Source organism: Hippopotamus amphibius, chromosome 7, assembly GCF_030028045.1.
Source record: "Hippopotamus amphibius kiboko isolate mHipAmp2 chromosome 7, mHipAmp2.hap2, whole genome shotgun sequence".
NCBI classification, from domain to species: domain Eukaryota; kingdom Metazoa; phylum Chordata; class Mammalia; order Artiodactyla; family Hippopotamidae; genus Hippopotamus; species Hippopotamus amphibius.
The window spans coordinates 46,565,830-46,589,905 of NC_080192.1; the positions used below are offsets into that span (position 1 = coordinate 46,565,830).

The 24,076-nt window shown below is 35.6% G+C and overlaps 1 protein-coding gene across 7 annotated transcripts in view; it reads right to left on the reverse strand.

Annotated features, from left to right (window-relative positions):
• Window positions 1-22,629, reverse strand: part of CNOT2 (CCR4-NOT transcription complex subunit 2) — a 112,623-nt gene extending 89,994 nt beyond the window's left edge. The window contains exon 1 of one of the 7 annotated variants that reach the window (XM_057743461.1): window positions 22,499-22,629. Coding sequence is in view for 1 of the 7 variants with exons in the window: in XM_057743460.1 (XP_057599443.1) it covers window positions 22,499-22,503 (5 nt within the window). In the remaining 6 variants the exon portion in view is untranslated. Of the gene's footprint in view, window positions 1-21,323; window positions 21,342-21,931; window positions 22,191-22,498 lie in introns of those variants that run through there. The other 6 variants (XM_057743460.1, XM_057743464.1, XM_057743462.1 and 3 more) reach the window with 6 other exon arrangements.
• Window positions 22,630-24,076: the final 1,447 nt, after the last annotated feature.

The following is a 24,076-nucleotide window of genomic DNA, read 5'->3' on the forward strand; positions in this document are numbered from 1 at the left end:
AAGGATGGGTCAAAATGTTTAAAGAGCATTTTGAAAATAAATTCTACTATGTGACATGCCAACTCAAATGTTGAAAAAGACTAGTTAGAATACAAATAAGTGAGACACTCTTTGCACTGAATGGATAGAAATAGTCAAAATACATGAATATTACAAATGTTATTAGAATATATTGTCCCTCCCAGTTTTCCTGAAACATACTTCTTGGTCTATTTTCCCACTCTATAGAGAGACATGGGTAAAGCGAAATTTTTACTTCCCTCTTGATCTATGATAAAAAAATACAACAGCATAAGCACAACATTAAATAACAACAGCTGGTATCAATATCAAGGAAACAACAGAAAGGAGGGACTGTGGCAAACTGGAGAGTCTGTGAACTACCTAAAGAAGGTAGTTGCTACTACTCAACTCTAGCTAAATGCTACCAAGGAAAGAATTGTCAACTTAGAATTCTAGATGGCACAAAATTAACCTTCAAAAATGAAGGTGAAATAAATACATTTTCAAATGAAAGAAAGCTAAGATAAATCATCATAAGCCAACCTGCTCTAAAAACAGGAAGTTTCTTTGGACAAAGGTAAATAATGAAGCTTAGAATTTCCTGAATGAAAAACAACAAAAATGGCAAACATGTGGGAATGTATAATAGACAAGGAGACTGCAAACTTTTCTGTAAAGGGCCTGCCTGATGATAAATATTTTAGGCTTTGCAAGCCAAAAAGTCTCTGTTGTAATTAATCAATTCTGTACAAAAGAAGCCATAGACAATACAACAACTAACAGGTGTGTCTGTATTCCAGTAAAATTTTATTTATAAAAGCAAATGGCAGGCTGTATTTGCCAATCCCTTTTCTTCTTAAATTCTTCAAAATATGCATAATAATTTCACTGTCTGAAGGGGTATTTGAACCATGTAGATATATGACAACTACAGCACAGATGAGTGTGAGGAAAGGGAACTACATGGTGACAAAATTATAAATTGTAATAAATGTAGTGGGTTGAATTATGTACCAATAAAAATATATTCCGGTTCTAATCCCCAGTATCTCTGAATGTAACAATATTTGGAAATAAAGTCTTTGCAGATGCAGTCAAATTAAGAGAAGGTAATACTCGATTTGCTGGGCCCAAATCTGATAACTAGTATCTTTTTAAGAATAAAGGAGATGGAGGCACAGAGACACAGAGAAAAGGTAACCAAGTGAAAGTGAAGGTAGAGATAGGAGTGATGCAGCTGTAAGCCAAGGAACATCAAGGATTGCTAACAACCAGAAGGTAGAAAAGGCAATAGGGTTCTTCCCCAGAGCCTTGAGAAGAAGCATGGCTCCGTCGGTAACTTCAGACTTCTAACCTACAAAACTAAGACAACATGAGTAGTCTTAAATTTATTGAAAAAATTGGATTCCCACAGTTAAAATCCTCTAGGTCCAGACGGTTTCACCAGTGAATTCTTCCAAACATTTCTAAAGAAACAACGCCAATGTGACACGTCTTCCAGGAAATAGAATGTGAAGGATTATTTCCTAAGTCACTTTTATGAAGTTAACATTACATTGATACCAAAACCAAAGACAATACAAGAAAAAAAAAAAAAAACTTAAAAACCAATATTCCTCACAAACATAGATGCAAAAATTCTCAACAAAATATTAGCAAATCAACTTCAACAAAATACCCAAAGATTAACAAATGATGAATGAATAAGCCTTATTCTGGGAATATACTTGCTCTCCCTTCTTTTCTCAGTTTCTTTAACTAAGATAAAGTCATATGAAATAATAACAACATATTGTTGGGTTTCTAAAATATTCAGCTGCAATATGTACAATAACAGCACAAAAAAAGAGAAGAGGGAATACAGGAATAAGATTTCTGTATCTCACTGGACTTAAATTAGTACGTCTGAAGTAAATTACAATAAGAAGAATATAGTAGGCCCTGGTGCAACAACTAAGAAAATAATACAAAAGAATATAGTGAAAATAACAGAGCCCACATGCCACAACAAAAAGATCCTGTGTTTTGCAACTATGACACAACGCAGCCAAAAAATAAATAACTAAATAAATAAGTTAATTTAAAAAACTTATCTTCTGAAAACTATTTATCATTGTTGAAAAAACTAAAGATCAAGTAAATGGAAAAGACAGTATATAGATCAGAATACATAGATGGCAATACTCCCCAAACTGATCTGCTGACTCAAAACAATCCAACTTCTTTGAAGAAACTGACAAGCTATTCCAAAAATTCCCTAGGAAATTTAAGGGACTCAGACTTTAATAAAAACAATTCTGAAAAAGAACAAAGTTGAAGGATTCATTCTTCCAGACTTAAAAACTTCACACTGCAATAAATACATACTGGCATAAAGAGAGATATGGCAAAAAAAAAAAAAATTGAGAATCTAGAAATAAACCCTCACATTTTATGGTAACTTCATTTTAGACAGGATGCCAAGATAATTCAATAGGGGAAAGTATAGTCTTCTCAACAAATGGTGCTAGGACAACTTAATACCCACATGTAGAAGAATCAAGCTGGACCCCCTTTCTCACATCATATACAAAAATTGACTCATGTGGGCCGTAAACATAAATGTATGAGCTAAAACTATAAAACTCTTAGAAAGCATAGGCAGTCTTCATGACTTTAGGTTCTCCACCGTGACAGCATATACAACAAGATAATATGCTGGATTTCACTGAAATTAAAAACTTTTGTGATGAAAATTATACCATTAAAGAGGTAAAAATAAAACCCAGAGAATGGGAGAAAATGTCTGAAAATTACATATTTAGTTAGGAATTTGCACCTACAATATATAAAGAACTCTTACAACTGGTTAATAAAAAGATAAACTAGTTTAAAACTAATTTAAAAATAGACAATGGATCTGGATCTGAACAGACATTTTTCCAAACAACATAATACATATTTGTGGCCAAATATGTATACAAAATAATGTTCATGTCATTAACCATCAGGGTAATGTAAATCAGGTATCTACATCACACACAGGAGGATGACAACAATAAAAATGAAAAACAGTAACAAGGACTGGCCAGGATTTAGAGAAACTGAAACTCTCATATACTGCTGGTGGAAACACAAAATGGTACAGCTGCTTTGGATACCAATCAGGCATTTCAAGAGGTTAAACATAGTATCATCATTTGACCAAACAATTCTACCAAGAGAAAGGAAAACATGCATCCACACAAAAACTTGTACACAATATTCATAGCACCATTTATCATAACAGTCAAAAAGCAGAAACAATCAAAATGTCCATCAACTGATAAACGCATAAATAAAATGGTATACAGCCATACTGTGGCATATTCTTCAGCAATAAAAGGATTAAGATATTCATAAACGCTTCAACATGTATGATCTTTGAAAACATTATGCCAAGTGAAAGAAGCCAGTCACAAAAGGCCATGTATTCCACTTATATGAAATGTATAGGATAGGGAAATGTATAGAAACAGAAAGTAGATCTGTGGTTGCCTAAGGCTGGGTGGAGGTGGGGGTTGGAAAGAAATGGGGAGGGCAGGTTAAAGGGTATAAGAGTTCTTTTGGAGGTGAGAAAAATGTTCTAAAATTAATTGTGGTAGTGGTTGCAAAGCTCTGTAAAAACACTAAAAACCACTAAACTGCACATCTTAAATGGGTGAGTTAAAATAGGGTATGTGAATTATAACTTAATAAAGCTGTTAACACTGTAAGACTGCAAATCAGGCAAGGATGTCCCAGGCAGTGCAATAATGCAAGAAAAAGAAATGAACAAACAAAAAAACAGAATGGAAAAATAGAAAAAATAAATCTTCCCTACCTGCAGATGACATAGACTGCCTGAGCAAAATATGTTAAACAATCTCCAAAAAACCTCCTAGAACTACTATGTAAGTTTTGCAAAGTCAAAGGCAAGATCAAGGTATGAACAAAATCCTACTTCTATATGTTAGTAATAGCAAGTACAGCTCCATATAGTTTCCCCCAAATCAGACATTCAGGTATAAATAAGAGATACATAGTTATAAATCTAAAAAACATGTGCAGGTTCTGTATGCTGAAAACAACAAAACACTGATGAGATAAATCAAAGACATACCACGTCTAAGGATTTGAAAGCAATATAATTAAGATGTCAACTCTCTTTTAATTGATCTACAGATCAATTAAATACAATGCCAATCAAAATCCCAACAGAATTTTTTCATAAACAGATTTCCATTAGTCATGAGGGAAATCAAAATAAAAACTACAATGAGATCGAACACACAAGAATGGCTATATTCACAAAAACAGACAAGTATTGGAGAGGAAATGAAAAAACTGGATCCCTCATACACTGTTGGTAGGATGTAACACTGTTCTAGGTGCTGGAGATACAGTCAAGATACTAAGTAAAAATAAGGTGGGGAAGATACCTACTCTCATGGAATTTTCATGGAGCTAACAAATAATGATCAGAAATGATTTTTGATAGTGATAAATGTTAAGCCAGAGAGAGTGTATTATGATACTGCAAAAGGTATACTGGAGAAAAGTAATCAGGAATTACTTTCTGAGATTAAAATTGATAAGTCATTCAAAGGATGAGAGGGGTGTGTGTGTATAAAAAGGCTCACCTGTTCAATAAGGACTCAGAAGTATTTTCTCCTATTTATCATCTTAATAAATAAAATGCTTTCTCTCTATTAAACACATGTAACTAACCAAGCAATTTTAATCTACAGAAAATGACCACTATTACCATGAATTGATATACTGTTTATGAAACACCAAGAACACTCACTTTAATTAGGCTTGATTTCTTGAAATACTGAAAAAAAGAATATACTCCTATCTTCACTGACCCCTTGGGGTATAAAGCACTCAGGATTAAGAACCACAGCCCAAATGAAAACGTTTCTAGTCTATCTGAATGCTTAAAAATTGAATACTAGTTTTTAAGGCTCTTAACTCATTTTTTTCTATCTTCAAAGGCACGATTTACTCTATTATCTGTCCACTTTCATTATCACATATAACCCCATTTAATTTCCACTTTGTACTTGTCCTACTAACTTTTCTTCTACATTACACATTTTCAGACTGAACCATCCTTCTTGTTTTCATCTAATAACTTTTTCCTACTGATTGTGCAGTTAAACAGCTATCAATATTTGGTTTAAACAGTTATCAATAAGACAAAAAATCAATTAGACTTAAACTGTAAAAACTGTTTTAAAAAATGTGACATATTGGCAAACTAAAATTTTGTAGTGGAAAAAACCACCAAAAGATATCCTTCAAAATTTGGTGTTCTTGGGAGGGAATGAATTGGGAGACTGGGATTGCCATATATACATTACTAATAAGAAAAAAAATATCAAATTGTACACTTTAAATATATGCAGTTTATTGTAGGTCAACTGTATCTCAATAAAAGTTCTTAAAGAAAAAAGAAAAAAAACTTGGTGTCCTTATTCTAAATTTTCTACATACCATATACAAGCAACAAAACCTACTATTGTTCCCCTAACATTTTAATTTGTTCTTTCCAATGGTCAAGCCTAATTTAATACAAGCATAATCAATGTTTATGGTCAAAATATAAATTTTAATAACCTTTTAGTTATTTAGGTAAGTTTAAAACTATCTTCTGGCTACAAGCACACATTACTGATTTAATCTGCTAAAATCCACATTAACTCTCCTCAGTTCCAAAGACAAAAATATTACCGTACTCAACAAACATACAGGGGATTAAAAAAAATAATACCTATCTCAAAAGTCCACAAAAGTGAGGTATGTCCTAGAAAAGTATCTGGAACCTAGTAGGCATTAATTAAAATTTGCTGAATGAACACATTGTATGTGGAAAGCACCTACTATAGAGCATGACTGAAAAAAATGTTAGTTTCCTGGTTACTTACTCCCCACTAGTATATTACTCTTCGAAATAATTATACACCAATAATGAAGAGTTGGTATTATTGGGTTTTTCCCCTTCTTTATATTTTACTAAGCTTTCCAAGTTGTTAAAAAAGTTTTATGAATTACCATTTTTATTACAATTTTAATTAGCAGAAACCTACAATTTTGTGACCTAAGGTAAACTAATCAAGACCTTAATCACTTTCACTAGATGAAATATTACTAAGCATAAACATGTGTTTCTTCAAACCACTAATGAATACTAATAAAAAATACAAAACTGCAAGTCCATTGTAGGCACAATTTTGTTAGTAGATAAAAGACAGATGCTAGACACCACTGACCAAAAATCTCCATTGCATTACACTCCCATTTTTACAAGGGCCTAATATGTTTGCTTTACATACAGTGTTTACATACAACATCTTTAATACTTCAACAATATTGGAGACTTCCCTGGTGGTCCAGTGGTAAAGAATCCATCCTGCAATGCAGGGGATGCGGGTTGATCCCTGGTCAGGGAACTAATATCCCACATGCCACAGGGCAACTAAGCCCGCAAGTCACAACCACTGAGCTTGTGCACCTCAACTAGAGAGCCAGAGTGCCGCAAACTACAGAGCCCACGTGCTGTGGAGCCTATGCACCACAACTAGAGAGAGAAAACCCAAACGCCAAAAGCAGAGAGGCCCGTGCACTGCAACGAAAGATCCCACATGCTGCAACGAAGATCCCAAGTGCCACAACTAAGATCCAATGCAGCCAATAAATAAATAAGTAAATAAAATAAATACTAAAGACAATATTCAAGTTAAGTATAATTACCTCCATTTTAGAAAAAAGGAAACTAAGCTTCAGAAAGGTTAAGTAACTTGCCTATAAGTACAGGGTGGTAGAACATGGACAAGGTTTCATGTCAAGGTCATTTAGCTCTAAACCTTGTGCATTTTTTCACTATTAAATTACACCTTCACATAATCTATACACAAACTTTAAGTCTAGCAACACACACAACCTGAAAGAGGTTTTAGCATCCTCATGATAGAGGAAGAAATGCAGCAAAACTGTGGAGGGAGGGATACTCACTGTACCAAACATGCATTCATTCAACCAACACATTTTTAAGCCCAGTTAGAACAGCACAACAAAAAACTATCCAAAAGAAATGAGTGACTGATACATGAAACAATACTGATGAATTAAAAATATTATGTTGAGCAAAAGATGTCAGATACAAAAGAATGCATACTGTACAATTCCATTTGTTCAAAAAAAATTCTAATCTACAGTGACAGAAAGCAGATCAGAGACTTGTCTGTGACTACAAATGAGGACTGCCTGGAATAATGAACTCTGGGTGTGATGGAAATGTCTGTATCTGGATTGTGGTTGATGGTTACAAGGTATATAAATTTGTCAAAACTCGCTGTAAAAAAACCTCAAATGGGTGCCTTGTTTTATATGTAAACTTCCTTGACAAAGTTGATTTAAAAATAAGGAAAGAAAAAACCTTGAAAAAAGTAAAATGAATGGCATTAGTTCCTATAGATATCAAAACGAAGATGGGTCCTGCCCTGAGAAAGAGCAAAGTCTTAATAGAAGACACATGTATATATATTTTAAGTCTTTCTAAAATATTTCAGTAGCATATTAATGTGCTTTTTAAAAAAAAAAAATCTCAGTATAATAAACATTTGATGGAAGTCAGAAATAGTAGTACCAGCAGCCTTAGCTTCCTTGGTCTTAACTGCCCTGTTCTCTTACTACAAGATTTTAATTCAGCCAACTAAAGTTTCCTTACTAAGTTATAGTTTTTCTACAAGGAATTTAAATCATATATGAATCTTCAAATGTTACATACATATTTTTGTAATCTACTAATTGCATTACATCTTGCTTCCCAATTTAAGAGCTAGTTCTATAAATATCCCTTAGCATAATTCAGAGCCATAGGTAAATATGGAGCTTTTGGCATTCCAAAAGAAATAGTGCAGTGATTTTCAAAATATGGACTCCAACAGTGGGCCATGAAATAAATTCAGGGAGTCAAAACTAGCATCTTTAAAAACACGACATATAACGGAAAACATATGAATGCATCTTGCAGTAAGGAAACTGTTTTCTGAAGTTTGCTGTTTTTTTCCTTTTAGTCACACACACGTGCATCCACACTCAACCTGAATTCACACTATAGATTCTGGTTTAAGAGGTGGGGGAGGGGGAGAATGCCTCCAGAAATACGCTAAAGCAAGAAGAATGGTGTAATGAAAAAGTCATAAACTTTGAAGTCAATGACCTAAGTTTTTATCCTGGTTCTGCCACTCATTAGCTACATGAACTTGGAGAAATTAATTACAGGCTATCCTACAGAACCTTAATTTAATCAACTGCAAAATGAGAAATATTCAACAAACTTTGTATAATAATTGTGAAGAGTATACGTAAGATCATTTTACATAAAGTAAAAGCCAAAGACCTTATGATGGCTTTACAAAATCTTTCCTGACTTACCTCTAAGTCCCCTACCTCTTCTACATCCATCAACCATTCTCCTCCTTTCCCACCACACTCCAGCCACACAGACTTCTTGTAATTTTTCAATCATAAGACATCAAATCATAAAATATCCTCTCCCAGGGCATTTGCTCTTGTTTTTATCCCTTCCTGGAAACCCCTTTCTCCTGAACATGCACAGGACTGCTCCTTCACCACAGGCTCACTCAATCACTTTCTAGGGGAGGACTTCCATGACCAGCCAATTTGAATCTACATCCCATATATACGTCATACTCCTTTGGTCTCTTTCTCTCCATACCCTTACCACCATCTGCCATACCATGTTTTATTTTTTATTTTGTATACTATAATTTTATTTTGTACACACAAATTTTATTTTTTAATTTGTACACTTAGAACAGTGCCTGACACATAATAGGAGGTAAACATTTGTCAAATGAGTGAATAAATAACACACAGAAAGTACTAATAAAGTACCTAAATCTTACTTTGCATACCTTTCCACTAGCAAACCACTTACTCTTTTCAAATTCATTCATGGATATCAAACTGAAGCCCTTCAGACAGCATAAATTTCCGAAAATAGTAAAAACATAATCTGATTTTTGCGTTTAACATAACATCTTAGCTACATTTTTAGTGTTGCTACAGTATACTAGACAAAATTCTGAAACTTTCACATTGTTAGTTTAACCTGTTTAAACCCCTTTGTGGTCAATTTTGGTACAGTACCACTATACGTTTAACTTCATTTCAAATTTGTGTACTATTAATTATTATTTACTTTTTCCCACAGGATGCTTAGGAAGGGATCAGCTACAGGATTATAATTATTATTTTACTCTTATTCTTATTTTTATTCTTACGATAATTGAGAATGAAGAATATGAACACAAAACAGGTAAAACACAAATTACATAATAAAAAGATTCACTCTTCAGAAAAACAAAACAATTTTTCTTAAATTATAAGTTTACATTTTAAAAATTTAGGACAATTTTTTTTATACAACGTACTCAGTTTCACTGACAATAAAGTAAAAAAGATAATTCACACATAGCTGGTGAGAATGTAAACTGGCACAGCCTTGCTGTAAGGCAAGTAAATATTAAAAGCTTTGGAAAATAACTTTTCATATATTCAACAAGCATTTGTCAGGCCCTATATGAGGTTTCAAATACACATTAGTAAACAAAACTGGTGGTGAAATAAGTGACAAAACTGTTGAACAATGATTAATTATAAAAGATGCTAAAGGAAAAGGGGCCCACTGAAGAAAGGGCAGTTGAGGAAAGCCTCTCTGAAAGATATCCTTTATGCTACAGGCTACGCTAAATGCTGTGCATATATTGTCATTCAATCCTCCTAACCATCCTGAGATAAATATCATTATTATACCTATTTTACAGGTGAGGACACTAAAGCTTGAAAAGTAATTTGATTACGAACACAGCATGACATAATAAACACTGAAGGTACGTACCTCTAATACTTTAATAATTATGCTTACAGAAATGTTTTCTAAAGAAATAACCAAATGTGTAAACAAAATTCAGGTACAAAACTGTTCACCACAGTGCTATTTATAAAAGTGAAAAATCAAAATAAAATTAAATGTTCAATAATAAGGAATCATTAAGTCAGTTATGCTCTGGCCATTAAGAACCATGTTTTAGATAAGTATTAAATGACACTGGAAAATGCTTATGATGTAATTTTTTTTTTTTTTTTTTGAGATTACAAATCAGTAAGTATAGCCCAATTTCCCTATTACAAAAATGGGAAGCATGGTTGTCTCTGGATGTTCTTCCTCATTTTTTTATATTTCTCTCAATTTTCCAAATTTTCCACATTCACTTTTGTTACTGTAATAATCAGGGAGAAAAAGCAAAAGAGACTGGAATGCTTTTAAATACACACACACACACACACACACACACACACACACACACGCACTGGAAACAACAAATAATGTTTGCCCAGGTTAACAGTTTTCTAGTTTGCAGGACTGCAAGTCATTTTTATTTTCTTCTTTTCCTCATCTTTATTTTCCACTTTTTCTGTAATAAGTGTATCCCATTATTACTACTGTTTTCTTTTTTTTTTTTTTTACCATAGGCTTCTCCAGCACATAACCTCACATTTGCTTCACACAAAAACTTAAAAACCAATAACAGTATTACTTCCTTGGTATGCTGCAACAATATATATCTATACACTCAAGAATCCAAAACTACAAAACAGGTAAATTAAAAGAAAATCACTTTCATTACAAAAGCCTTCCCTTTAAAAGATTCAAATCGCAACACATTAATGTGAATAATGTTAGAAATCAAAGGAATGTAACTGTCCTTTTTCTGTGCCAACTGATAAATCAGAGATAAAGATTAAGTATTTCTGAAATACTGTTAAAACTGACAGTCTAATTTTGTAAAAGCAAAAATACATATCTTTACCATGTCTTGGGATTTTGGCATGTACATTATTTGCCCAAGGCTAGCATACACAATAAAAATAAAATCCATTTAACCATGCAATTCAGGATATAGACTATTCTGAAGAATGAGTTCTCTTAATGACTTCTAGTTAAAGGCAGCGAATTAAGTAAAAAGGCTTTGGCATTGAAAACTTTTCTAAATATGCTAATAAATCATCCTTCTTTTAGAATAATAAACATAATGGACATAAATCTATATTTGATGCCTGAGCCTACTGCTGTGCCTGATAATCATTATTAAAACCATCAAAAATCAAAAAGGAGCATATCTTGATCGGTATCTGAAGATCTGCAGAAGTTTATAAGTTTTACATGTAAGTTTTAGATATAAGTGAGCTGTCTTTGTTCCATTTTAAATTATTTGCCTTAGATAATATGAAAAAATGGAGGAGCAATCTGCGAATTTGGGGTAGCAAGTTTCCAGTTTCTAGAGTTTTAGTATATGTTTTTAGAAGGACAAAGTATTTTACTGAAAGCAATTTTTTTTCTTTAAAACAGTATGAGATTAAATAATCACAATCAGCAGAACTCATAAGCACATAACATCACTAACTAGATTTTTAGAAGGGTAATAGGAAAAGCAATGCCTTTCCCTAAATACACAATCATTTTCCAAATTCACTACTCTGTGATTCACTTTCCTTACTTTGCTACTGCAGCTACTTAGTACTATTCTACTTTCCTTATATGGTATTCATTTTAATGCTTCAAAAGGCTCAGTACTCAACAGATCTTTAAAATTATTCATATAAATTACATAATGCAAAGAATATACAACAGTTTCAAACTACTGCACTGACTTCTCCATACTCTAATTATAAATTACAAATGAATTTCATTTGTAGGGAAAAACAGGCATGATGTTCACAAAAATATGTTTGGCTAACAATAATGAGAAAGCACACGGGTTACAAAAATGGGGGAAAAAACAAAATATTCAAAATCTCTCATCTTTAACGAAGAGAGAATGAAGACATGGTAGACTTCCTGTTACATACAGTTATACACAGAAAGTATCAGGACTTCAGCATGCAAAAAATATCCAAGTATTAACAAGCCTACTCTGAAACATAGCAGAATCATTTTTTCCCCACTCTTTCACGCTCCCCACTCCAATAGCCAAATATTTAATTAAATAAAAATAAAGGGCAGGGACATCCTAGGTGGCACAGTGGTTAAGAATCCGCCTGTCAACGCTGGGGACATGGGTTCGATCCCTGCTCCAGGAAGACCCCACATGCCGAGGAGCAACTACGCCTGTGTGCCTCAACTATTGAGCCTGCACTCTAGAGCCTGTGAGCCACAACTACTGAAGCCCACACGCCTAGAGCCCGTGCTTTGCAACGAGAAAAGCCACAGCAATGAGGAGCCCGCGCACCACAATGAAGAGTAGCCCCCATTCGCCGCAACTAGAGAAAGCCCGTGTGCAGCAACAAAGACCCAATGCAGCCAATAAATACATAAATAAATTTTAAAAAAATAAATAAAGGGCAAACCACATGAATGCAGCAGTACAAGGTAAAATAAATGAATGAATGAATGAACCACATAATTTAAGAAACTACTAGTTTCATTATAATCACTAATAATCAGGACTCATTACCATAACACTTGCACATGTTTTACAGTCAGCCAAACATTTTTGCTTTCAATATCTCACTTCTCATCAGCAACATTAGGAGGTATAAATGACTAAAAAGCTGAGGTTCTCCAATACTAATCTGCCCAGGCGCATAGCTAATAAATTCATAGAGCCCAGACTAGAATCGATCTTCTGAATCCAAGTGTGGTAATCTTTCCAAAATAATGTATTATCCCTCCATTAAAGATGAGCACATACTCAAAGACAAATAAATGACCTTTCTCAGCTTCCAAAAAGTAAATGGTAGGTGCTATGTTAAGTATTTCCTCTGAATTTCCTCCAGAATTCTGAAATGTTTACTCTGCATATAGGAAAAGAGGAACCAACATTGCTAAGAACCTACTGTCAGGTGTTTTGCACTGTATTTAACCCTCTAAATGAGCCTAGGAGAAGATATTTTATTAATTTTAAGGAAAGGGAAACTGAGGCATAGAGAAGAAACTTACTATTGATAACTTGACATAACTCAGGTTGTAAGTGGTAGACACAACCTGAGTCCTAAGTCAATGTTCTCCCCATTAGATTTGTACAATTTAACAAAGGAATTATTAAATGCCTATCATGTGCCATGCACCCTGCCAAATGCTTCAGATAACAGCAATGCTAAGATGTATCTCTGTTACTCAAAATATTACAGATAATACTTAACAAAATGTCATCTAAGCAAAATTCCTCCTAGGAAAAACATGTCTAGGCTACAAGAACAAAATTGCACTTTTCTTGTTTACATTTATAAATTTGATACAAAAAAAGAGCACAGTGCACTCTATGAAATAAATTGTGGCTAATTCTCATTTGCCTCAGAAACTCATATTTAAGTGGCAAATCCCACTCCAAAACCAAAAAACAAACAAAAACCCCTACAAGAGCCTTTATTCCTTATATCCACCGTATGAGGTAAATATAGTTACTTATCCACATTTTTCAAATAAGAAAACTGAAATTTAGAGAGGATGAGCCACACAGCTATTAAAAGCATAATTGGTGATTCCAATTCAGGCTGGTTAGTACCAGACACAAACAAAATCATGTAAAATTCCAGCACAATATAACTCTCTTTAATAGGAAATAGTTATAATCAGCTCCATTTTATTCAGTCAAAAATGAACTAGACAATTAGGCAACTTGGGCAGCTCCAAGTCATCATGTATAACTTTTGCTATGAAAAAAATGGTATATAATGCATACTATCAAAGTAGTAATTTGCTTAAGCTGCATTCTTAGAGAATAAATTCTTTTTATTTAAAAACATTCATTTGGGCTCTTTTTTTGGTCAGAATTAATGATGCTAGCAACCTAAAATAAATGCATAACAGTTATGTGCAGTATTTTGAATGACACATACACCTCTGCATTGCAAAATATGCACTGCTATTAACATACTATAGGTATAAGCCCCTATGAATGATTATATCACTCATTTAGATTTTTTTTTGGATTATTCTAATTTACTGAAGTAATGTTAAATCTCACACCTGCGAACAATGTTAAATAACAACATTCAAACTCTGCCTGCTCTAAAACTTAGGTAGCAAATTCCATCCACTAATATAAAACTTTTCATTACTGGTATTGGTTTATATGTATAACAAGTTCTCTGGAAGATAAACTACAGAATTTCAAGGTTCTTAAGAATTAAAAAATCCTGCCAATATGCACACAGAATATAATTTGTCTAACAGAGAGAAAAAAAAATCCTTCAAAAACTTCAGAAATACACTAAAGCATCAAGCTTGTAAATTTAATTATAAATCGTCCGCAGAATCTAAAATTTCCTCTTGAAATACAAATCTGATTTTCACTTGCATTGTCAAAAAAAATTGGTTAATTATTCCTCTTCATGTGAAAAAAAGTCTCTCACATTATGGCAAATTCACTGCGTCTGTCAACTTCTCATAAGGTCCCAGAACTATAGTATAGTAGATTACTTTGCCATTCTCCAAATCCAGCCTATTCTTGCAGACTTTTTGTATTTGCAATGCTGATTCCACATCCTCCCCCAGCTAAGTGTGCTGCAAATCATCCTTCAGGACCCAGTTCAAACATCCCTGACCTGAAACCAACTCTTTAACTCCCTCAAACAAGGCTGTTCTACTCTAGCATGTATCCATAACTGGACCACAAAAACCGAACTTGAAGAATTATTCACTGCACCTCTAACAGTGTATGGCACACAGTAATATTTATTGAACTGTACAAGGAAATTTAAATAAACATGAAAATCAATACTGATTAATTTCTAAGAAAAATATATCTAAAATATTGCAAAAATAAAATATCTTAAAGGTTTTGATAATTCTATGCGAACACAAAGAAAGTTTTAAGTTTAGTTTCCTTTAATAATTTTCCACTAATACAGAGCGCCACCCTCCCCATTCCACCTGATCCAGAAAACATTACCATGGCCTCCTAAATGAAAAATAATTCCTCCTCCCTAAAGATCTTCATGAAATGGATTATAAACTACTTGGTCTATCACAACATTTTCAGTAACTGAAAGATAAAGATTTACATCTTAATCATCTCTTTTTCCCTTTAGCATTTACCCCTATTTACGCAGAAAGCACTAAGTAACTACTGATGAAATTCCTTGCTTTTGTCAAACATGAAAACGTTGACTCCATCTTAGGGTCTTCTATTTTTCCTGCCTGGAAAAACATTCACCCAGATTTCTGCATGGCTTTCTCCTCTCTGTTTCTGCTCAAAAGCCAACACCAAAGAGGTCTGCCCCTCATTATCCTACTTACTTAGTCTCCTCCTTCCATCCCTAACCAATTGCTGTACCCATATCCCCCTTTATTTTCTTCATCACAATTGCCACCCTCTGAAATTGTGTTTACTTGTTTATTATCTGTCTTCCCCTGTAAGACTGCTTCCGCTCCATGAAGGTGGAAACTTGTCTTGTTCACACCATACATACCCACTACTCACAGCAATGTCTAGAAGAGACTAAACACTCAAATTATTAAAGGATTTAGTTGAAAATATCTACACAAAAACAAGCAAATTCTATGAACTTTGCATCTGCAGAGAGAAGGGAAAGTCTTGACTTATTAAAAACACAGAATTTTAGGTTGGAAGTGACTCTACATCAAGTTCAGCGGTTTTCAAACTATGCTCTGAAGCATGTTAACAGCAGTCAGAGATCAAATTCCCTGAAGCATTGGAAATTGTTCTACACATATATATCTATTTTAGGATGTGTGATTCACAAACATAGAGAACACAGAAGTGCATCATATATCAAACTTAAAATCTGGAGACTGCTATCTCTTCCATCAGGTTACAGACCTCAGTTTGACCTGACATGTCTATGAATATGTGTACAATTTCTCTAAGTGTGCATAGATTAGAAAGCTTCTATAGCTCTGAATTGTTTCTAATCTAAGGACAGACATGCTCACACACATAAAATTACAAAAATGACATCCCTAAAGCACTATTTCATGCACTACCAAATTAAGACAAAGTTCAGCAGTTGATCTCAAAAAAAAATTGTGCAATAAGTTTATAAAATGCAATATTTATGATATAATATTATTACTTACTCTCATTATAACACAGGATTATTACAAAAAGTTTTGGTGTTTTTTGATGGATATGTTTATCATTTTTAAAAGTGTGAGCAGCTGTTATATTCTGCCAGAAAAGTCAAGCGTGAAACACAAATTTCCTAATACTTCTCTTTCAAATTTCCATATTCATTTAATTAAACAATCCTGAATCTTCACGATGATCAGTTAAAAACAAAAACAAACCCTGTACTTACACCTACTTAATTTGATAAATCAGGATTTTCCCTATAGAGTAGCATTAGATTGAGAGAGACATTAGACGCTGAGTCCAATCTAAGGATAAAATGGCCTTCAAAATTCCAAATTACTAATTTTCACACTAATCAAAACAGTCTGAATGTTCTATCTTTATATTAATGTTAAAATTTAACCTTATTTTAAAGCTTAGCATCAAAATGACAATCATAAAATTATGATGGTGTAATATGAAAAGTGCTTTGCAGGCTGTAAAGCATTTTTTAGGTACGTATTAAATAGAAAATTAACTCAAAGGGAATGAGGTCCTTTGAATGGCATGGTAAACTTACTGATTATTATTTTACCAATCTATGAAAGACTCTTTTACAAACAGAAAATTAAGTACAAAATTCGTATGGAGAATAAGCATCTTAATTTACAATGTAAAAAGTAACATAAAAACACATTCCTGCCAGATATGACACAAAACCAAATGTTTCTCTCCCAAACACACTGTATTACATAATCAGTCATTACATTTTTGTCCAGATGCTGATACAAAATGGAGTAATGTTTCAACATTCAAATATATAAATGGAAAAGCAGTATATCAATATGTTTGAAAAAAAGGCAAGTCTACTCATTGTTACCTAAACTACCAGAACACAAAATTTCCTCTTATTTTATCACTCCTTGGCAAAGTAAATATGCAGTGTGTGCGCACATCCTCATCTACTTTCACATAAGGAAAGGCACTTCAATTCAGTAAAAGCAGAGAAAAAATTGATGTCCCAAGTACTAGAAAAAATTCTCTTTTAAAATAATATACTCTCTGTATCTTTAGTAGCTTTTAGTCACTAAAAAGTCAATGAAAAAATACATAGACAAATGAGACATTTCTAAGATCTTAAGTCAAATGTTAGCATCTCCACTAAATGCAATTCTGGAAGTCATTTACTGTTTTGATTTCTATAGCTCAAAAAATGGACACCAAAGCGGTGCACAATCTCTTATTCAAGCCCTTAAAGGCCAGATATTTCTCAGAATTGGAATTTGTCATATTTTAGAGAGTTAAAATAGCATATATATCATATATGACCTAACACCTCCCAGGGTGGCCTACGCAGCACTTGCTATCAAATACATTAATATTTCTGCATCGGGACTTTCCTGGTGGCACAGTGGTTAAAACTCCAAGCTCCCAATGCAGAGGGCCTGGGTTTGATCCCTGGTCAGAGAACTAGATCCCACATGCATGCCGCAACTAAGAGTTCGCATGCCACAATGAAGGAGCCAACAAGCCACAACTAAGGAGAACACCTGCTGCAACTAAGACCCAGTGCAACCAAATAAACAAATAAATATGCCAATTCTATTTAAAAATATATATATATTTCTGCATCAAAATGGAAAATCAGGGTAACACAGATAGACTATGATTAGACAACCAATTTCAGCTGGAATTAGCCATCATGCTTGCTTTCTAAAAAATCAGTTTTTAGCTCTTTTTGAAATTTGGACAGCCAATAAAAATACATTATATCTATCTTACCCAATTTTCATAAGGAGAATGGTATTCAAAAACTAGAGAACTCCTACTTTGTATTAGGCACTGAACCAGGCATTAGGAGCAAAAAGGTGGTGGGAAAGGGGAGGACACAGAATCTAACTTCAAAAAGCTCAAATCTAATAGAAGCTCATGGTTAAGCAATTGTAAATATATTACGGGGTAAATACAAAATATCTCCTTCAAGCAATGACCTTAGCCATACAAAATACAGCAAGAAACATAGACCTAAACACTGCCAGAAACACTTTGTTACTTACATTCTTCCCTCAGTCCTGTACTCACTCCACACACATTTCTATAAAAAGCTGGTTATCTAGTTTCCCTTAGGTAATTAAGAAGCAAAACTGCAAGAAACAATTCCAGAAAGTAAAGGAATAGAGGATGCCCTTCTCCCTATCCCCTTTTCCAACCTGTTGTTTCTGACCTGTGGACATGGAAACAGCACAATGACTGACAGCACTAAGTGTCAAATGACAATCTGCACCAGTTCAGTTTACTGCATATTTATTGATAACCTGTTAAGTATTATGCAGTTAGAAGGTACTAGAAATGTAAATAAAAATAAGACAAAACCCTACCTCTCAGGTGCTTACAATCCAGTGGAAGTTATGGTGGATGGCGGGGATGGGCAGTAAATTACCGTGTGACACATTCAATAATAGAAATTTGAAGAATAAAAGCAGTACAGCAGAAGGAGTTGGGAAAATCAGGAAAAGTTTAAGAAAGTGACACCAGAGTAGTTCTGAACAATAAGAGTCTGTCAAACAACAGAGAAGTGATAGTAAAAACAACACCACCACCATCCCCACCAAGCCCCACATACATATGAAAACAAAAAAAGAGAAAACTTTCAGGGTACGTGGCAAATATGTCCAAAATATCTAGCTATATCTAAACAGACTTGGACCCCAAGTCTAAACATATACAAAATATTAAAGTGTGTCCAGAAAAGAAAAACTTTTTGGTTTTTTTTCCTCTTAGATAATTCATTTCCCATTTCATGATTATATAAGCTATGTGGTCTTACTAAAAAATAAAATACTGTAAACCATTTTATTAATTCTAATGTAGCACACCCCCCAAGTGAGAATACCAAGAGATTATTACCTGTTCTCTTTTCAAAGAACAAGCTGTCAGAAAAAAAAAATAGGAATTCTTTTTTCCAGGTTGTTTCTAGCATGACTTGTCATGAGAGTTTTAAGAGTTTAAAAAAGGATGTCAAACAGAAAAGCGAGAGCAACAAGGAAAAAATGTATATACATATACACATATGTGTATATATAGTATTCAAGTTGAAGAAGGAACAGTTCAATGAACAAAATCAAGGTAAAAATCATAAAATAATTTAAAAACTTAAAACCCTAGTATCCACTCTATTTGTTTTCAAAGGCAGACTTTCCACAACGGACACCAATTTTAGTATAGATCTTTTCAAAAGTACCTAGTAAAAGTCACAACGAAATTCAACTCCTTTAAGTATTACAGGTAGAAATCATCCATAGTAAGGAAGAACAATCACATGTATTATCAACCAGAATGATTCCTATCATAGCACTAGATCCTTTGCTATCAATTCTGTGGTATCAATATTGTATGTAATTCTATTCAAACATTACAGTGCAACTCAGATTAATTCTGCCTCTAAATGCGCTACCTGGTACCTTGGTTTTTTTTTTGCTTCTTTGTGTTACAAGATCCACTAGAAGTCTAGGTAACAAACAAAATCTTATTTAGCAGTATCTTTCCCTAAGATTGTATCACTATTTACATAAGTTGTCCTAAAATGCCTATTAAGCAAGCACATGGAAAGTCTGCTTTTAAATATGTAATTGTAGGAGAATGAACTTTCTACAGTTAAAAATTTTAAGACAATTTAAAAAAATACTGTTTAACGCTGCTTTAAAAGAGAGAAAAGTTAACTTATTTTTACCAATCTAATAATGTTTAGTCGTTATTTCATACACAGACATGAAGCATACCTTTTCTTCATCTTCCTATATTATTAGGAAATCTCATGAAGCATATTTGTGAGTAAAAAGAGTAAAACTATAACCTCCCACGGGTTGCAAAAAAATTCTGTAAAGGTCTTTCAAAATACAAATAATTTTCATACCAGTATCTAGTGAAGAAATAAAAACCAAAACAACTGGGGCAGAAGCACTTCTAATGAAATCTATTCATAAATCTAAGTATCTATTTACTTTAGAACAAAGAGAATTTTCAGATTATAACTAACTGTGAAGTATCCCTGAAAAATCAAAAAGTAAATTACATATCAAAGGTTAAGTAAAAAATTAGGTAACTAGCTCTCGTGGGGGAGGAATATCATTCTGAGGTTTACTTTATCTTCAAGATCAAGAAGTACTTCGAAATGTAAGGGAATATAAATTATTCATGCATTTCGCCCTCATTTTTCTGCCATATAAATTCACATTAAAATTAAAGTATTACACAAACTAAACATCTTCAAAAGATTGTATTTGTTGCTTGGTTAAATGTACAGGCAATTCTAATTCCCCAAGAGTAACAGATTAGGTTACAGATTACCTCTACACAGTATGCTTAGATTAAAAGTGTTCTGCCAACAAATGATATTCACATTAATTTATTTTTATTGATGCAGCATTAATTAGGATGCAAAAAATGTGAGTTTCTCAATTCCTATCTAAAATACAATAAACACTAATCACAGAAGTCACTGCAATTCAAGCCCTCAGGGGAAAAAAATGAGAGAAAAGAACCTTTTTAAAATTAAATGAGGATCTTACAAAGTCAAGAAAGAAGTGGAGGAGGAGTTTTATCTTTTTTTACATGTATTTCCTATTTTTCCTTTAGATTTAATATTACAAAAGAACTATAAACTGAAGAGGAGTTCAACATACAAAGTTAACTAAAGATCTTGGTCCATTAAGAAGTATTTCAATTAAGAGATCTGAAGGTACACATCAAACCATCTGAATGTAGCCATTTAGCCATTTCAGTCCACTGTGATTCTTTACCGTTTAAATCTGGGATGAAGTTATCTTCCAAAACTGCAAAAGAGATGTGTTCACTGGCGTTTGGGAAATAACTTAAAATATACCAAGTATTCCCAAACAACAACATAAACCCGGTATGTAAATAGATATTTTCAAATTACTATCCCCCGTCCCCATACTTTATTACTTGCACTTATGCTGTTAAGAGGCAAATAAAGCTGCACTTATGATTCTAGAGGTCTAGAAATTCCTAATAGCAAGTATGACAAAAAATCTGTTCAACTTCGAACTCTAAATTCAAGCATGGTCTCTCTCGTGAACAGATTCTAACTAGGTACTTCCTATAATCTACCTAGAATCTAAGGGTTGATATCAGTGTATTTAATTATTAGAAACCGTCCAGAAGATTAAGAAAGCAGTGGGATTCTCTGACCAAGAGTTTTATGAAAATGAAACAAAATGGGTTGCATTCGGTCTTCCGGATGTTGAAAAGTGAAGGCATCTCCTAGGATTCGAAGGAAGTTGATGTTTAGGTTCCTTTCAAGAGAGTGGTACCAGTATGTAAGACTTTTGTGGTTGTAATATCGTACCCCCACGGGGCCTGGAATAAATGCAAATTCTAAGACCCTGGAAATGTTCTCATAAAAGAAAAAATCTCGTATTCGCTAAGGACCACAGTTATCAAGAATTAGAGGCTTTCTCTCTTAGACGGACCACAGAGCGCCTCTTTTAAGCCCGGTGAACTTCTTCCGTGAAACTTTTAAGTTAAAGGTGGAGAGGCCCCGGCGGAAGTAGAAACCTAGGGCTCGCAACTTCACAGACTGAGGCGTCTCGGGTTCCTCCGCCACCCCAGGACTCTCCGGGCTCAGTCTCAAGCGACCGCGGAAGCTTCACCCTCCGGGTGCGGAAGCAGAGGAAGCATTACAGTTGCACTCCTCCTCTTCCACCACCCATAGCCTTCGGTACCCCAGGGCCTGGCAGCTCCTGAAGCCCGTTAGCCAGTCCAGTGTCCCCCCCTCCCCATCTTTTACATATACATACACAGAAACACATAAGTTGTAGATGATGTGCGTGTACTGAGAAACTGAACACCCAGAGACCGCGGCAGCTGCCGGGAAGGCGGCAGCGCCGTCTAAAACGGGCCCGGGGTTGTTGGCCACCGCCGCTGCCGCCTTCTCTTCTTCCCCAGGAAGCAGCGCGACGGAGGCTCCTCTGCGCTGAAGGAAGCCCGGGGGAGAGGAGTCTGGGGGAAGCCCCAGCGCCAGCCGAAGGGACCGGGCCTAAGATCCAGAACTGCCGCTGCAGCACCCCGACTACAGCGCCCCGACTACAGCGACGCTTTACGTCCCGTCCACCACCCTCCCATACACACCCCCTCCCTCCCTCCCTCCACCGCCACCACCCCCCCTCCCCGCCCGCTCCGCTCTCCCTCTCTCGATTGGAGCCGAGACAAAAGCAACGGGAAGCGGCGGGCCGGGACGCTGCCCGCGGACCCCGGGCGCGACCGGACCAGCCCCGAGACATTCCCCCGCCTTGCGGGGGCCCCGAATCCGCCGCCCCCGCCGCGCGCCCCGCCGCCAGACTTCCGAAAATTTGCCAAAAACTCACCGCATGAATTTTCTTGTCCCGCGGATCCAAGATGGCGACGTATCCACCGCGGAGGCTGCTGGGAGCAAGACCTTTACCCTCTGACCCCCTCCGTGACCCCCGTCGTTCCGGCTTCCCTCAAGGCGGCGGCGGAAGGTGGGAGCGGCGATTGCCGACGGGACAGAGCTGGGGGTGGGTAGACCGCTTCCCGCGCGTTTGACGGGGGCGGGGAGGGGCGTTTCACTCCCCGCCTTCCTCCCCGTGGCCTGCACCGTCTCTCTCGCTGACTCACGAGGAAGCCCGTAGCCTCTCCGCAGCCGTTACAGCGAGCAGGGCCTCTGCGGCCGCTACGGCTCCCCTCGGCCGGGTTGCTTCGCAAGGGCCACAGGCCCTAGGCTCGAGGAGGACCACGGGGTCCAGGGGCGGGGAATGGTGAGGTGGCGTCGGTCCGCCCTCCCCGGGGACGCGGAACGTGTTTGTGTTTGTGTTCGTGTCGGACACCCGCCCCCTTCCACGTCCGCCTCGTACCGGGCTCCCGCCACCTGAAACAGATTTGATCGCTGTCCCCTTTTCTCTCAGCCCCCGCAGCCTCTGGTGCTCGTGCACGCACTTCCAGGGACCGGCAGTACGTCACCATCACCTCTGGAGAAGTGAGTTCCCCTCAGCCGAAACCATTGGTATTTTCTACTCACGACTGTTCCGTTGTTGTTGTTGTTGTTGTTTTAACTTGTTGGGAGGGAGCATACTGGGGAGAAGGTTTTTAAAACACTGTTGGGTGAGCTTTGCTGAGTTAGATTTATGGCACTTTTCTCGCTCCCGCTCCCCAGTCCCCACGTAAGCTAGAGTGACTGGGCTATCAGCAAGACCGTTTGAAATTGTGGTGGCTTTGGTGGAAACTTCAGGAGAGCGAAGTCTCTGCTTCCCAGAAGAATAATTGTCACTCAAAGTGAAATTAATTTTATTTTCTTTGAAATAATAAGTCTCTCTTTATTCCTTTGTGTACGGATTATCTCTTCCCTTTTTGCTTGAAATTTTTGGACCTAAAAAGAATCTCTGCATGTGTGTTTAGGAATTGTGTAGTTTCAAAAAGTGGAAATTGTTACTTCCTTTCTACTTGAGTAATACAACTACTAATGTAAAGTACAATTCATTTAGAGTAAATGAAATTTCTGCTTCCCTTGTTTTGTTTCTTTTATAAAATCATCCTTTCCTCTCAAAAATTCACTGTAATCCAATGTAAAATTTCTCACTGAAGGGGAAGGGCACCTGTCAGTCATAAATAGCAAGAAAAATAAGCATACTATGAGATAATAGGTGATTTTGTTATGTTTACAGAATACAGGGTATTTTGATAAATTAGCTGATGTAGCCAGTAGAAAATGTTTTGCCTGGTTATTCATTTCATTAAACATTCTGCTTCATTGTGTTTTTTCACTTCAGGAAAATTCAAGGAGGAGCAACACTTTATGTCCTTCCCTCCCTTTTTCCTCCCCTTCCCCCAACACTTCCTTCCTGCCTCTTCAGATTTCTCTTCTACTGTGTAAGATGGTCTGTTAAAAGATTGAATATACCTTTAAGTAGAAGGGTGAGTCAAAAATT